Source organism: Aquila chrysaetos, chromosome 2 (assembly GCF_900496995.4).
Source record: "Aquila chrysaetos chrysaetos chromosome 2, bAquChr1.4, whole genome shotgun sequence".
Taxonomy (NCBI): domain Eukaryota; kingdom Metazoa; phylum Chordata; class Aves; order Accipitriformes; family Accipitridae; genus Aquila; species Aquila chrysaetos.
The window spans coordinates 68,328,684-68,344,132 of NC_044005.1; the positions used below are offsets into that span (position 1 = coordinate 68,328,684).

The window sequence follows — 15,449 nt, forward strand, 5'->3', positions numbered from 1 at the left end:
GACAAAAGAGATTTGGCAAGTTCCTCTCTCCCTCGGGTTTTGCTTTTTTTTTTTTTTTTTCCTTCCCTTCTTCCTCCCCTTCCTATTTAAATTGCCTCATTGTTAGCGGATTACCCTCGCTTCAGGTTACACCCGACGGGGAGGGGGGGAAGCAACCGCCTCTTCCCCCCCCCCCCCCCCCATTAAGATCTGTATTGTCATTAACCTGTTCTTCGCGTTGGGGGGAAACGGGAGGCGCGGGACGGAAGACCCCGGTAACACAAAGGGAAGGGAGCCCGGGCGATGTCAGCCCCGAGGAACTTGACTTTTGGCTGAGGGCACTCTCGGGCCACCGTCCCGCAGCTCCTGCCGAAGTTTCCCCTTCGGTGGGCGGCAGCCCAGGTGCGCTGGAGGAAGGCCAGGTAAGGAAGAGGGAGGGCAAAGAGAAGGGAGAGACGGAGGAGGAGGATCGGAACAGGAGGGAGCAACATCAGCTAAAGAACAAAGGCAGATGCGGCAGGGGAGAGAGCCGGAGAAGCCGGGGGACCGACCGCCGCTCGCTCGGAGGAGAAGCCGTCCGGCCGCCTACCGGGCGTGCGGGGCAGCCCCCCGGGCGCCGTCCCGGGCCCGCCGCCCCCGCGCCCCGCTCGGCCCCTCCGTCCCGCCGCCGTCGCCCCGCGCGCAGCCCGCGGCTCCCCGGCACGGCCGGCAACCCGACACCGCCGCACGCTCATTGGGCGGCACCGCCGACCCCGCCCCCCCGGCCGCGACGACTCAGGGGCCGGCTCGGCCCGCCGGGCGCCGAGAGTCGCTGCTGTTTGGCCGACGGCGGCCGTCAGTCAGGTTGAGGGACGGGCCGCCCTGCCGCTGCGGGCCCGCCCCCTCGCCCTAATTGATATTATCGGAGCGCGGCGCGGGCGGCCGGGCTGCAGTCGGGGCTGGCGGGCGGCCGGCCCGGTGCGGGAGCCGGGCAGCGGCGCGGAGGAGGAGGAGGCGGAGGAGGAGGAGAAGGAGGAGGAGGAGGAGGAGGAGGAGAAGAAGAGGAAGAAGAAGAAGAAGAAGAAGAAAGGCAGCCGGGAGGGAGGGAGCGCCGAGCCAGAGACTAGCAGAGCAAATTCTCCACCGTCCTCTAGCACCCACCAAGCGGCGGCAGCGGCAGTGTCTAGAAATATATAGCTAGAAATATAAAATCACCCCGCTCCTGCACCATGGTTTTCCAAAGTAGGCTCCCTTCTTGGATTATTTTGTGCTCCGTCTGGCTGTTCCGCTTTGCACACACGGGGGAAGCACAGGCTGCGAAAGAAGGTAAGGTGATGCGGAAAACAAAACTTTGGGCTTATTTATTGCTTTTGCACACGAAGTCTGTGGGGTGGCTTAGCGGAGGACCTGCCTGCCACTGCGAGCTGCTTGTCAGCCCACCCTTAAGAAAAAAAAAAAAAAAGACATTTTTTTTTAGTTGAGGTGGGAGGGAGGAAAGAGCAAGGCGTTCACCGGGGGTGTGCGTGTGTACGTGTGAGAGACCGGGACAACTGCCTTTGCTCGCAGGAATGAGGTTTGCGAGGCATTTGCACGTGATGGAAAGGCATGGGCTGGGGAGGCAGCCCCCGGCCCGGGGATCCGTGCGGGAGAGCCTCGCTCTCCGCTGGCAGCCTTCATCCTCCCGGCGAGGTGCAGGGAGGGCGGCTTACCTCGCCGCTCCGCGGGCGGGGGCTGCAGGGGCTGAGGGCCGAGTTTCGGGGCTCGGGACGTTCCGTGGAAGGCGCGGCGGGGCAGGGCACGGCCCGGCGGGGCCGGGGCCGCGGGGCAGCTCCCCGCCACTACCCACCGGGGGCCTGCAGCGCTCCGGCCCCGCGGGGCCGTGCACAGCCCGCGGGAAGGAGCCTCGGGGTGCAGTTTTGCAGCTCCCGGCCACGCAGGCTGGGCACGCATATAGAGGGTACGTACAGCCTGGCGTCGTGTGCCTGCAACAACGAATGCGCTCTCCCCCGGCGTCGCTGGAGAGAGAGGTTTAGGGATGGATGTTTTGCACCATCTGCGTATCACAACGGGGCATCCCGATTCCCATCGATCCGACACTGGTATCTGTGTAAAGCGAACCCCGGACATTTGTTTCCCCCGCGCGAGGAGAGAAAACGGGCAGTTTTCTATCAGAGGCTGATGGAGGTGTATAAAATCAATTCACAAAGTCCGTCTGGGAATCTCTTTTCTCACGCTGAGAAAATCCGAAATGATTTAAAAGAGCGCCCATCTCGCGTTTGACAGCCAAAGGCGAAGGTCCGTCTCCATCTTCGGGCGGGGGGTGGGGGGGACGGGACAGGGAAGGGGGAGTGAGGGGCTTTTTCGGTGTCTCCGCATATGTATGCGTTTGGGGGTTTCCCCCCTCAGCTGGACACGTCAATATTTTTCATCAAACCGTTGGCATGCGGTGAAATACCATTTCGAGCTTGTAACTGGAGCTTAAAAAAATCCCTCAATTAAAATGTCCTCTGCCCTTAAGAGAAGGCGGCGATGGCGAGGTTAGAGAGGGAAAGAGGAGAGAGCCTTCCCTTAGCCGCTGCTTTCGAAAGTTTATTTGGAGGGGCTGTAAAGCACGGAGACCCCCGCGCGGGGAGTACTAACGCGTGGCCGTGGGGAGAAGGGCCGGGCGGGCAGGCAGGGGGGCAGGCAGGGAGGGAGGGTGCGGGCTGCCTGCCCCGCTCTGCCCTGCAGATTGCGCCGCGATCGGGGCTGCGCCGGTGCCTCCCGGCGGTAGTCTGCCCCGAGTTTCTGTGTGTAATACGTGTATGGATGTGTATATATATATATATGCATCTGTACATATAAGCGTGTGTGGATAATGTGTGTATGTTTGGGGAAAATCAGCCTAGCCAAAGGAGGGTCAGGAGGGGGCGAGCGGCAGACAGGGATTCATAGCGGCTACCTGCTGCAAGCGCAGAAAACTCCCGCGGAAGAAAGAGCCAGGGGAAAAAAAAAAAAAAAAAAAAGTAACTTTGCAGCTTCACCCCCGGCCTCGCCGAAGGGCCGGTGGCGGCAGCAGCCCCGCGTGGTTTCCCCCCGCTCCCCGCTGGGTACGGAAGAGGGATGGGGGGGTGAGAGGCTGAAAAGTTTTCAGTTTCCTTTCGGTAGCTAAATAAAAGCCGCCGTGAGATGCTGGAGAGGAGCGGGGCAGGGTCCGCCTGGCTCTCCAAGCGAGGCGGGGGGAACCGCGTTACCTGCGGAGCCCTCTGCCAGCGCCGCGGCCGGGACCCCCGGGGGGGGGGCAGGTCCTGTCCCTCCGCCCCGTGGCTGCGAGACCTCGGGGCTCCGTCCCGGGCGCTCCCCCCGCCAAACGGGCGGCTGCCGGGCCGGGATGGGGGGGGCTGTGTGTGGGGACGCGGCGGGGGGCGACCGCGGTACCGGTACTCCGCCGCTGCTCGGCCGCCGAGCCCCGCTGCCCAGCGCGGAAGCGCGGCCGCCTGCGCGCAGCCCCGCGCAGCGCCCGGGCTGGACGCGGGGCTGCGGCTCCCCCCGCTGCGCGGAGCCCCTTCCTTCCCCGCGGAGCCCCTCGCCGGTTTTACGCCTCCTTTTCGCTCGCTGCGCCCCCGCGGAGGCCCCGCGGCCGGGTGTGCTCGGGGCGCGGGAGGCTGCGCGGCCCCGCGCGGCTGCCGGCGGGGTGCGCGGAGCTCGGCGCCGTCCTCCCGCCTCGGGTCCCGGCGCTGCGCAGCCCGGGGTGGGCGCGGCGCGGCAGCCGCGGAGCCGGCGGAGAGCTCTTCCCCGGCAAGTTTCGGTGCCGCAGGGAAACGGCGCGTTGTGTTTGCAGGGGGTGTTGGCAGCGCAGGGTCTGAGGTTGGTTTGTTCGCTTGCTGTCTTTTTCTTCCTGGGATGTTGCTCCGGGATGGAGAACTGCTGCCAAGTAAAGAGTGTAATGAATTGCAGCCGTGGGACCTTGTGCTGGTGCTGAAATGGTTAAGTTTCTCGTGGTACCTCTTTTTCCAGGACCATTATAAATGTTCTTGTTTAACAAACCGCCCCATACACCACCTGCTTTTCTATAGAAAGTGTTACAAAGTAAAGCCCCTTGAATCCACGCTTAACGAAATAAGCACATAATCTTTCTGGAGAGAGACTATCAAACTTCCTCAATGAGTAGTTCCACTTTATTACTGAAATACAGGCCTGGAATCTACCGTTTTGTGTTCAGCTAACGTTCCAGATATTACTGTATGAACCCTCGAATAACTTTTTTAGTCACTTCATCTTTCTAGTAATTCACTGAAATTTTGTGTTATATTCTACTAGGAGAAAGGGCCGAAGCCAGAATTATAACCGTTTCCAAAAGACCTGACAAAAAAAGTCGCTTCAGGTTACAGCCTTAAATCATGCATTGCAATATCAGTACTTGAATGCTGCGCAGAAAGTTATAAATAGCGTTATAGCTAAAAATATACTGAATAGATTTAAATTAGAAATGTTACTTTTTATTTAATCAAATACAAGTATGAAGTTAAATGTGCAGCTGCTTTGAAGAAGGAATCTTCAAAGTGTACCAAACCTAGATATATGGTTGATCACTCTACAGCTTTGGCAGTTTGAAAGAAGGTATTACGGTAAATTACTTCACTTTGGGGGTTTTTTTGGACATCTCAGGTTAACGTATGTACCGTTTGAAAGTCTTACAGAAACTTACAATAATATGCTAAGAAAGAAGCTTATAGCTATAATTGAAATATAAGACACATATAGAAATGTATGTTTGGAGGTACCAGAACATCAGTAATATAACCTCCAGTATGTACTGTAAAACATGTAAGAGTTGTTTTATTAGGTGGTGATTAACCACTTTTGGAGACGGGGTTACATTTAGCTGAAAATAATTGCAGTGCTACTAGAACTGATGTCTTTTTGCATAGAAGTGTCACTGGGGTATAATGACATGAAGATTTTAGTAAGCCATTACCATAAAGCGAATTAGTCTGATTTTGTGTATGTAGTGTTTTGTGTATGCAAAGTGTGAGGTAATTGCAGAGTCTTTATTTTCTGTATTCCTGGTTGTCATTTGTTTATCGAATTACTGCTTTGTCACTGAAGGGACGTTATTTTTTTTTTTCAAACTCAGAAAGACCATTGCTTTTGCAGTGCAACTCCCGGTAGGGTATAGACTAGTCCTGTCTAAATCAGTTTGGAAAACTGTTGAAATGTTGGTGTGTATTTGTTTGTTTTAAAGTCATTGTAATAACCAGCATATGGGAAATGTCCTTCTTATGACAAAGGAGATGAAGGGAGCATGCATCTTAATGACTGATTAGTAACACTGTAGAACACTAAGAAAAACAATACACTTTGATTTAAGCAGTGAAATTGTTGAGATTAATGTATATCTGCTTATATGCGGATGGTACATAATCATTTAATCATCTGTTTATGAGTAAATGCATAATTGTGGTTGCAGATAATTTTTTTAATAATATGAAGAGAAATATTAATTTGTACAAAAATTGTATTATTTTTATAACTTCTTTTTATTCAGACTTTGTTCTTTAGTTTTATGTTTCCACTTACCATATTTAACAAACAGTGGAAATTCTTTTTTTTTTTTTTTTTTTCTTTTTTAGTAATATTGCTGGACTCTAAAGCACAACAGACAGAGTTGGAATGGATTTCCTCTCCTCCCAATGGGGTAAGTACTCCAGGCAAAAATTAAGTTCCTAAAGATGAGTAGTTACTGTACCAAAGCAATTGAAAGACTTGCTTTAAACTAGCTGCCCCTCATATTCCTCTCAGTAATCGTACCAAGTGTTTACAGCTTTTTCATTTTTCGAATGGAAAGAAGAGTACTTCAGGTTACAGTGTACAAATGTACAAGCTAATTAAAAGGAAGAGTCTGTTTAGAAACTCACCTAAATGTTCTTGGTAGGTTTATGTTTTGTGGTGTAATCCTTTGTGCTGTACCAGAAAGCTCTGTATATTTATAACATGGCATTTTAAATCACTTTTTCCTTCTTCCTTTAGCAACAGCAGATTTACTTCTGTGTGGAAACTTTCTAAAAATATGTTTTTCATTTTCTGTATAATGGGTGATCATAAATTTGTTTACGATGTTTTCTTTGTAATTGAATGGAACAGATTGAAGTGCTCTAAAATAAAAACATTTATACTGCAGATGTGTTTGAAATGACATTCCAAACTTGAAACATCCCCAAGTCTTGAGGAGCTTGATATCTGGAACTAGGCATGAATTATGTGGTTAAGGCCACCTCTAGCTTGCTTACAAATTAATCCCATGGTACTCCATGAAATGTACCACTGTAAAGCACATCATTATAAAAATTGAGAAGTTTCGAAACATTGGTGTTGTTGTCTTATTTATTATATACGTAACATTGAGAAATGCTGCTTTCAGTCTGAATTAAAAGTGGTGTAAAACCCCTTCTTCCTCAAGCCTTGAGGAAGAACATTTTCAGAAAGATATAATGGGTATATTGTCCTACCTTAGCTCGGTCCTGCCTTAACTTAGTCTGAAAAATCATAAATTAAATGGACAGTTCTTACTCATGGAAGCAGTCTTGCTGAATCCATTGCGACTTCTTGCATGAGCAAGGACTTGGGGGATCAGGCCCTTAATCTTTAGCGCATTAAGAAATCTGGAGCCAGAAGACCGTGAAATGTGAGTGGGGATATAAAAGTGTAACAAATCCTTTAAATAAGAAGAATGAAAATCTGAAAGTGTCTTTCTTTAAAAGCAAGATCGTAAAATCAATACAAGCATAAACTGGAAACGAATCTGAGGACTTCAGAAAGAATGTAATGCGAGCTCAACGCATATGATGGCTAATAACCTCGGCATTAGCGTTTTGCACTGATTGAAGCCTTTACCAGAGGTGTTTGAAAGATTAGCTTGGTGGCAATTATATTAGGCTAACCTGTAGATAATGAAGGACGTGTCAACACGTTACACATGTCAGCATACTGAAAGACGAAAGTAGAGTCAAATTCAACAAATAGTAAAAGGCAACTTTCAGAGGTAGAAGCCAACTTCAATGAGGATTTAAAAGTGAATCAAAACTAATGGCTAGATTCATGTGTGTGAAAATGCTCAGAAATAGTTGCCTGTAAAATAACATAAAAGTACAATTTTAATAATGTAAGTTTGAAAAAAAATGTTTTTCTAGTTTTCATTACTGAATTTTCTGCTATGCAATAAAGACTTCATGGGAGTAAACACAGAAAGTCTTCTTCTTGAGAGAAATTACAGCATCATCACACTACGGAATATATCAGCCAGACACTCGTTAAATGCCTCATTCAGCCGCAAATGTTACATCTAACAATGATCTCAAACAATGTTAAGATAACTAAGAAGTTAAACCACCATATATTGAAACCAATAGAACAGGGCGCATTGAAGTGGAATTGTTATGTATATCACCATATGTTGCAGCAGGACAAAGAAAAGTTGAATTTTCTTGCTGTAAAAGCTATCACGGAATTGATCACTTTAAAGAGACTTTAATGAAACGTGACCTCAGATGGCATAGGTGAAAACATCCTGAAATACCGATGTATTTTTTTCCCCACAGAGAAGCAGGTACACCTCCAGTGGACTACTTGAAATAATAGCTCTGTGATTACACAATTGAATCATGTCGTATTTCCTTAATTTTTTAGGAAAACCATACTCCATGGCTTTGGGAAAATATGGAAAGATAGACTTCAGTGTTTAATGCTAGGGATAACGTGAAGTAGGACTTCTTATCTGAATTTAGTGTTTTGTATTTCCTGGACTATAGCATATGAATCTCTCTGATACTAGCTAGTCTCAGGTAGTGGGCTTTTGACTCCAAGAAGGCTCATTTGTGTTGTATTACGAAAAACGGTTTGATTTTGTTAAATGTATTTTGTTTGGTTTTGTTTTGCTTTCTGTTTGTTTGTTTGTTTTTTTTTTTTTTTTTTTTTTTTTTTTGGGGGGGGGGGGGGATGGTGGGGAATTGTTTTGACAGAGCAGTCCACATCAAAACCGGAGGAGTCAGATTCTGTTGTGTGGTGCATTAGAGTTACTTTCACTTCAAAGATACGATACGTTGTCTAACTGGAATATCTCATTGCAGAATCTGGCTTGGTGTTTTGAGGGAGGACAGCTTACGCAAGATAAAAAATAAAACAAACAAAACCACCAAACCAACTCAAAAAACCCCAAGCCAACGCTACCTGATGTGAAATGGAGAATATAAATATCAGTAAAATTTTAGGCTTCATGCCTTTTTCATCATCTTTGTGGGGTTTTTTAATTGTGTTTTCTCTTTTTTTTTTTTTCTTTTTCAATGTGGCAAAGCCAAAAGTCTCAGTCCAGGGCCCCGTTTTTTTCTTTTCCTTGTTTGTACTAGTTCTTATAGAGGGGGAAAAGATCTTATTCAAATCTAATAAATCTATTATGAAGATAGACTTCCTTCTGTTCTGACATTAATACAGTTCCATATGCAATCAGTTCAGTTAACTCCATGAGCATTTAATAATATATTTCAATCATTTAATGCCATATGCATATATAATACCATACGTACCACATCTATATTAACTGTAGGTCTTTGAAATGCACTTTGATATTTGCAACTTCTGTGCATTTCAGCATCTGCAGCCTTGATATATTTTGTGGTGATAACTTCCAGCATCAGTTCAGCCACATCTGCTTTTTCTTGGAGCAGTATACCAACATTAAAATGATCTCATTTGCTGTCAAATAGGCTTGCAAAGTACTGTATACTGCATGGCTGCTGGTCTGGGAAACCAATGCCTTCCACGCTTGGTTACCGGTGTCAGGAATGTCTGTGGGAGCTCCATCCTGCAGAGGTGCCGGGTATGCTAGTCCCACAAAGCACTTAAGCACATGCTTACCATTAAGCTCATAAGTACTGTCATTGATCTTAAGCGTGATCTTAAGTGCATTATTGACACCGGGCCAGAGGGCTAAGTGCCATACGGAGAAGTTGTGGTTCCCTATGTCATTGGGTGAGGATAGCTCAACTCCCTCCCCCACCTAATTTATTACAGCTGTGGTTTCTGCAGTGAATTAAATGTTACAAGAAATGTGAAAAAAGGTGAGAGGCAGATATTGTTTTGGTTACACCTGGGCGGATCTGCCTGGCTGATTTCAGTGGAAGGTTTGCCATTGCCGGAGGTGCAATTTCCCACGCCACCAAAGGCAGTTAAAGACTACGGGGCTGTTGGAGCCTTACCAGTTTGTTACATAGTTGGTATCCTGAAGAGGGAACAACAACAAAAACCAGGCTTTGAACCAGTGAACTTTCAGTCATGTGGGTTGTTCTTAATTACGTATGTAATCTCATGGTTCATTTGAACTCCCAACTAAATGAAGTTTGCTCCTTTTAACATGGATGCAGCCACTGAACCAAATGTGAGGTGAGGAGCTCCTGCTTACCTTCTTTGGTTTGTAAGTAGAACAGGAGGTGGACTGAACAAAAAGGGGACAACCAAAATGTTTTCTTGCTTTCAGATTTTTAATTCTGTCCCTTTTCTCTTGCCCTCTCTCTCTATGCCACTTCCATCATGTAGCAGTGTAAATCGTCTGACTCACAAGTCTCAGGACCCGGTCCCATGCTTTCTGTACAACTGAAAGTTCCACTGGAAGTTTTATGTACACAAGTTTTATGTACTGTAACATTAGGCAATTTCAGTTTCTAAGACTTCACTGATTTTAGGTTTCTCTGGAAGCAGAGCTGCCTCCCTCCTTCTGGTCTCTGCTTATCCAAAACTGTCATGACCTTAATGAAAAGTGGGAGAGCCTAGTGCGTAATCAGAATTTGGTATGCTGAACAGCCTTCTCTGGAGCTTCCTCTTTACAACTGTGCCCATGATGAGACAATGATTTTTCAAAGTTATTTATATGTGGGAAAGACATGGAGGAAGAGAGAGCCTGCAGCTGCGTTAATGTGTATTTTCTTCATTTGGGTTCTTAACAGTATTTTAACAATAACCTACTTTTTATGAAACCATACTGTTAAAAAGGAGGGGGACTTGAGTTGTGTGAAGCCTTTTAAAATACACAGTAGTTACATCTGGTGGCATACTTGTTTTGTATTACTAACTGTTTGTTATTGTTTTAGTGGGAAGAAATTAGTGGACTGGATGAAAACTACACTCCTATACGAACATACCAGGTATGCCAGGTGATGGAATCAAACCAAAACAACTGGCTTCGGACTAACTGGATTGCAAAAAGCAATGCACAAAGGATTTTTGTAGAACTGAAATTCACTCTGAGGGATTGTAACAGTCTTCCTGGAGTTCTGGGGACTTGTAAAGAAACTTTTAACTTGTATTATTATGAAACAGACTACGACACTGGCAGGAATATCCGAGAAAACCAATATGTAAAAATAGACACTATTGCAGCAGATGAAAGTTTTACCCAGGGTGATCTTGGGGAGAGAAAAATGAAACTTAACACAGAGGTGAGAGAAATTGGACCTTTGTCCAAAAAAGGATTCTATCTTGCATTTCAGGATGTAGGGGCCTGCATTGCTTTGGTCTCTGTCAAAGTCTACTACAAGAAGTGCTGGTCCATCATTGAGAACTTAGCTATTTTTCCTGACACAGTGACTGGCTCAGAGTTTTCCTCTTTAGTTGAAGTACGAGGAACTTGCGTCAGCAGTGCGGAGGAGGAGGCGGAGAACTCGCCGAAAATGCACTGTAGCGCGGAGGGAGAATGGTTAGTGCCTATTGGAAAATGTATCTGCAAAGCAGGATACCAGCAAAAAGGAGACACGTGTGAACGTAAGTAAACATACAACTTGCTGTAATATGTATACTATAGGTCAGGTTCTACCAGCTTTTTTTTTTTTTTTTTTTTTTTTTTTTTTTTTTTTGCAAGAGAAATACGTCATCAGTCTGCTTTCAAAGTTTTTGGATCTTCAAGCTGTAAACTTCAAGCTGACTAACCTAAAGCAGTCAGCCCTTCTGGATATGGAAATCAGCGGTTGCATACTGTGTTTTTAAATTTAAACAAGAAAAGTTAAAAGTTGTATAAAGTATAAATCTAGAGTCAGGACTAACATTTTAAACCAGTTAAGGTGATGTTCCTTGTACCTCTTGGTAACGCAGAGCAAATCATACCTATCACAGAACATTGTATCAATAGTCTTGGACATAAGTAGTTAAACAGTTTGTTCTTTCGTATGATCTGTGACAGAATTATAAGGAAACTAAAACAGGGGGTGAACTTGGAATGAGGTGTGGTTAGTAATGGGAAGAATACACACACAAAAACTGAGTTAGAGTTTTGTGTCAAATGTATAAAATTTCAAACACAAGATACATCTTTCAGACAGAGTATCAAGTTTTCAGAAGAAAGTATGTTTTCCTTTCTACAGTATCTTTTTGCATAAAGCTAACTCTAAACTTTTGGCTTACAGTGGGATCATGGTGATTAGTTTAAAATACTAGCACATCAGAGACTACTAAATTGTACTTTCTAATTCAGAGTCATTCAGTTATCCATATTCTTAGAATGATACCTACCCTTAGCATTGCTTTCACTGGGGCTACATGTGTAAGATATTTCTGCTTAGCGTGAGAAAGGATATTTCATTGTCTTTCCTTACAGTAAAATCAAGAGAATAGGCAGTTTGTTTGAAGACGGGTATTTTCATGTACATTTAACACAAGGTCTGTCATCTTTATCGTAAGATAACACAAGGAGTTACATATCACCATATTTTTGTTGTAAGATAGGCAGACATTTGTTGGTGAGAAATGTTGTAAGTCAAAAACTGGAAAAAAACCCCACAAATCTGTGAAGAGGAGAAACCTACAGAATCTCAAAACCAAAGCTGGCATCAGTCACTGAGTCTGAGATGTCTGTGTGAGGACTTCAAAATCTGTAGAGGATTAGGGACACCCTAAAACAAAGTAAATGAGTCTCCTTATTAGTCATTTGTCCTCAGAAAAAACCACACTTGTGTTCTTGGCAAGTTTTTACGAGGAAATTCGGTACAAGGTGAAGTGAGTGGAGTTGATCTGAGGCCTTTGTAGCCTTGCACAAATCTTTCATTGTTCTGTTGGGAAGGGATGAGGGCTTGTACACTGTGGAGGGTGATCTCATTAGGAGTAATTGTAATGTGAAAAACTGCCCCCATGAAACCATTCAGTAGACTGTATCAAAGCTCTGTTAAAAATATTAAGCGCTGTGTCCTGTAGAAGCCTGTTTTGAGGTTTTCGAATGCTTTTTTGGAGCGACTGACTTTTTTTTCCTTTTCTTAGCTAACTTGCTCTTGATTACAGACCTAGTCATGTATTGGTGTAATTAATATACTAATTTTATTTGACTTTCAATAAAGGAGAGAAAGTATCCAAAAAAGAAAGCAGTGTATGTTGGGAAGTGTGTGGTGGGCAGGAGCTGAGTGAGCACGGGGGGGATGGATAGAGAAGAAATTGGTGTTTGGTAACTGGAATTCAAGTAACCTGTTTATTAAACAGGCTTCTTAATTTCTAACCGCACTGATGTTGACAAAAGAATTAAATGATAACTTGTACTTGAGTATAGTAGCGTGCTCATTTGCAAGAACACTTCCCATTTTTGGCTTGCTTTCAAAGCAATCGCTAAGAGAATACGCTACTCTGGAAACAGTCCAGAGGATCATTTATGGTATTTTTCCTCTTTTCTTTCAGTGATCCTGTTAAGAGTTTCAAAACAAACTCTGGCTCCATATTGAGGCAAGTTAATGTATTTGAGAGGGAAAAGGTGGGAGGCAGGCGCTCGCCGAATGCGCGCCGTTGGCAGCTCCGAGCCAGAGCAATCTGGGTGACTGTGGCGCACAATAGTAATTGCCGTCTGTGATACTTGTTAGCCGTGTCTGTGCTTGAGGCTGTTATTAAGTATGATCAACTATGTAGTGACCGATAATACAGCTGGCACGCTGATACCGTGTCTGTTTTTTGTGACAGATATTGAGAGAAACTTATCTGAACATTGACACTAATGCAACTGGCTATCTGTTACTGTCAAGCTGTGTAACAGATCAAGCAGAAGCAAGTTGGCGTGTGCTTCCTTAACCCAGAGCTTTTATAGCCCTGTCTGAGGGCTCACTTCTGCAAATACTTTGTACCTGGCATGCTGCGTGACTTCTTTGGGACTGCTCGTGGCAGAAAGCATTGTGCTCTGTCAGGATGGGCAGAAGTCTGTGATTCCTCTCTCGCACTTGCTAAAGCTCAGCTGAATTAACTTAACACAATAGGAGGGTCTTTTAAAGATACAGAATAATACCTTATCTGGCTGCGTTGTAGCAAAGGTAGGAGTAGATGGCCACATTGTAGTTCCAAATAGATCTTCAGCCTGTAACTCAGTGGGGATTTTCATTTGTGTGACGCTAGCTTGATTGGCTGACTGTGACTGAAGAATGTTCCTTTTGCATACAGCTTCTCTCCTGTGTGTGAAATTTATTGAATTCAGATACTAAAACAATTGAATTTTGATTTATACAGAACTCTGCACTGGATGTGTTGCCAGAAGATTTTTTTGTTGCATGAATGTAAGTAACCAGTAGTGCTGGAAGAAAACAATTGTGAGCGATGAAACACATAACCTGGAAAATGAGCTCCCATGTGTTCCTTCTTCAGTGCTCAATCTTTCAAACTGAATTAATCTTTTTTTTTTTTTTTTTTTTTGGATGTACACTGATTGCTTCTCACTACAGGGGTGTCAAGGAGTCCATGCCACCTCAGTGATCTGTCGTGATAACACACATACATGAGAGCGCCAAATTCCAGAGATCTCACAATTGTCACGTAAAACAAAATCTTAAAGCTGGGTGAAACAAACATGAGAAAACTAGATGAGCCTCTGAACTTTGAATTGCAGATTCTGTTGCTTATGTGCAAGGACGCTATCTCCTCAGTGTTGATCTTATGTCTGCTGGTGTGTGGCACTAGACTTAGGTGTGGAAGCTGTACATTTTAAAGGCTTGTCTTGAAAAGTACCTAGCAAAGGTACCGGAAAGGTACTTAGAAATATTCAGTTCTTCCAACATCGTGTATTGCGTCTGTTCTGGAAAAAAAACCCAAAACCCACCAACCACAAAAACCCAATAAAGTTCTCAGTAGCTGTAGTGGACTCCCAATAGGTCTAACTTCGATTTTTTTCTCACAATGGAGTTCAGTCGATATGTTGTGCATGTAAGGAGCACACTGCAATCAGTGATTGGTATTTGAAGGAGAAAGCAATTCTTTGAGAACTTCTAGTGTAATGTATTTTCCATCTGTTTCATGTTAGTTGGGGGTGGGGAGGGAGGGAATTAAATTTATTCAATCAGAACAGTAGAGTGATATTTCAGAAGGTGGGAAGATTCTCTTAATATGACTGTACTGAGAAATTACATAGATGATTGGGCACCAAGTCCAAAAATTCAGATTTCTAGGGAAAGCCAAATGGGTCCATTTTACTGTTAAACATTTTATAATTCCGTACGCATTAACAGTTGTTTTATGGGCCCCCAAATGGGGAGGGGGTTATAGCTATTTGTACATTTTGTCTTGGTGAGGTAAAAAGGGAGCTACAGGCTTTTCTTTCCAAACTTTGTCATGTGCTGTACACTCTGCCAGACTGCAAGCTGCATCTGTTCCTTCTGTTTTTTCTTCTTGGGACAAACTTTTATCTCTTTACTTTGTGAAATATTACTTGATAACAGATCCAGAAACCGAATTTGCTTTATGCTTGGCATATTTGTGGTAAAGTATGTGTGGCTGTGGTTTTTTGTTTGGTTGTTTTTTTTGTTTTTGTTTTTTAATATTACTCCACTTAGGAGCAGATGTGCCACAAGTTTATTAGTAGAAGGCAATGAATTAAGGGGGCAATGTCAATAAGTTGTCATAAAAAAATGTTACCCTGTTTCTAAAAAGCCCAAGTTGCGCATATTGTGAATTAGGTGTAGAGTTTAGCTCCGGTAGTGTGTCCCAAAAGCTGTAGGTGACCTGCAGCTTGAGTAACCTATGTTGACATTCCTACATTTTCACCTTGAAAATGTTTTGCTTTGTGCAGAAGGGGAAAAATTGTAGGAAACTTTTTCAATGGCATTTATATCATCATGACTCTAAATGTTTCCTTTTTTGAAGAAGAGTTACCTTTCTTCCATTTGCCTCCAAAATTACTCTAGGGAAGAGAATGTAATTATTCTCAGCAAATTGAACGAGAGCAGAGAATGAGGATATCTCCGAGTCTTGTCATTTTCTCTGAAGCCAATGGAAGTTCAACAGGAGAGTGTCTACCTCCTTCCCTTTTTATCCCCTAATACATTACATAATTTTTCTGTCCTTTTTAAAGAAAGGTCAGTGTGATCTGATATGAGATCACAGATATAACTGCATAGGAAGTATTGGATTTTAAATAAATAAAAAAAAAAAGGTAAATATCTTTCCAAAGTATCCTAGCAGGGTTCAGAAAAATATACGAGGTACTTTTAAGGTAAAAGTAAGACCTTCTAGCT

General features: G+C 44.3%; 1 protein-coding gene across 7 annotated transcripts in view; it reads left to right on the forward strand.

Annotated features, from left to right (window-relative positions):
• Positions 1 to 927: 927 nt before the first annotated feature.
• Positions 928 to 15,449, forward strand: part of EPHA7 (EPH receptor A7) — a 163,059-nt gene continuing 148,537 nt past the window's right edge. For all 7 annotated transcript variants that reach the window (XM_029998101.2, XM_029998138.2, XM_029998110.1 and 4 more), the window contains exons 1-3: positions 928 to 1,284; positions 5,571 to 5,635; positions 10,077 to 10,746. In XM_029998101.2, coding sequence (XP_029853961.1) covers positions 1,188 to 1,284; positions 5,571 to 5,635; positions 10,077 to 10,746 — 832 coding nt within the window. In that variant the 5' untranslated portion in view covers positions 928 to 1,187. The remainder of the gene's footprint in view (positions 1,285 to 5,570; positions 5,636 to 10,076; positions 10,747 to 15,449) is intronic.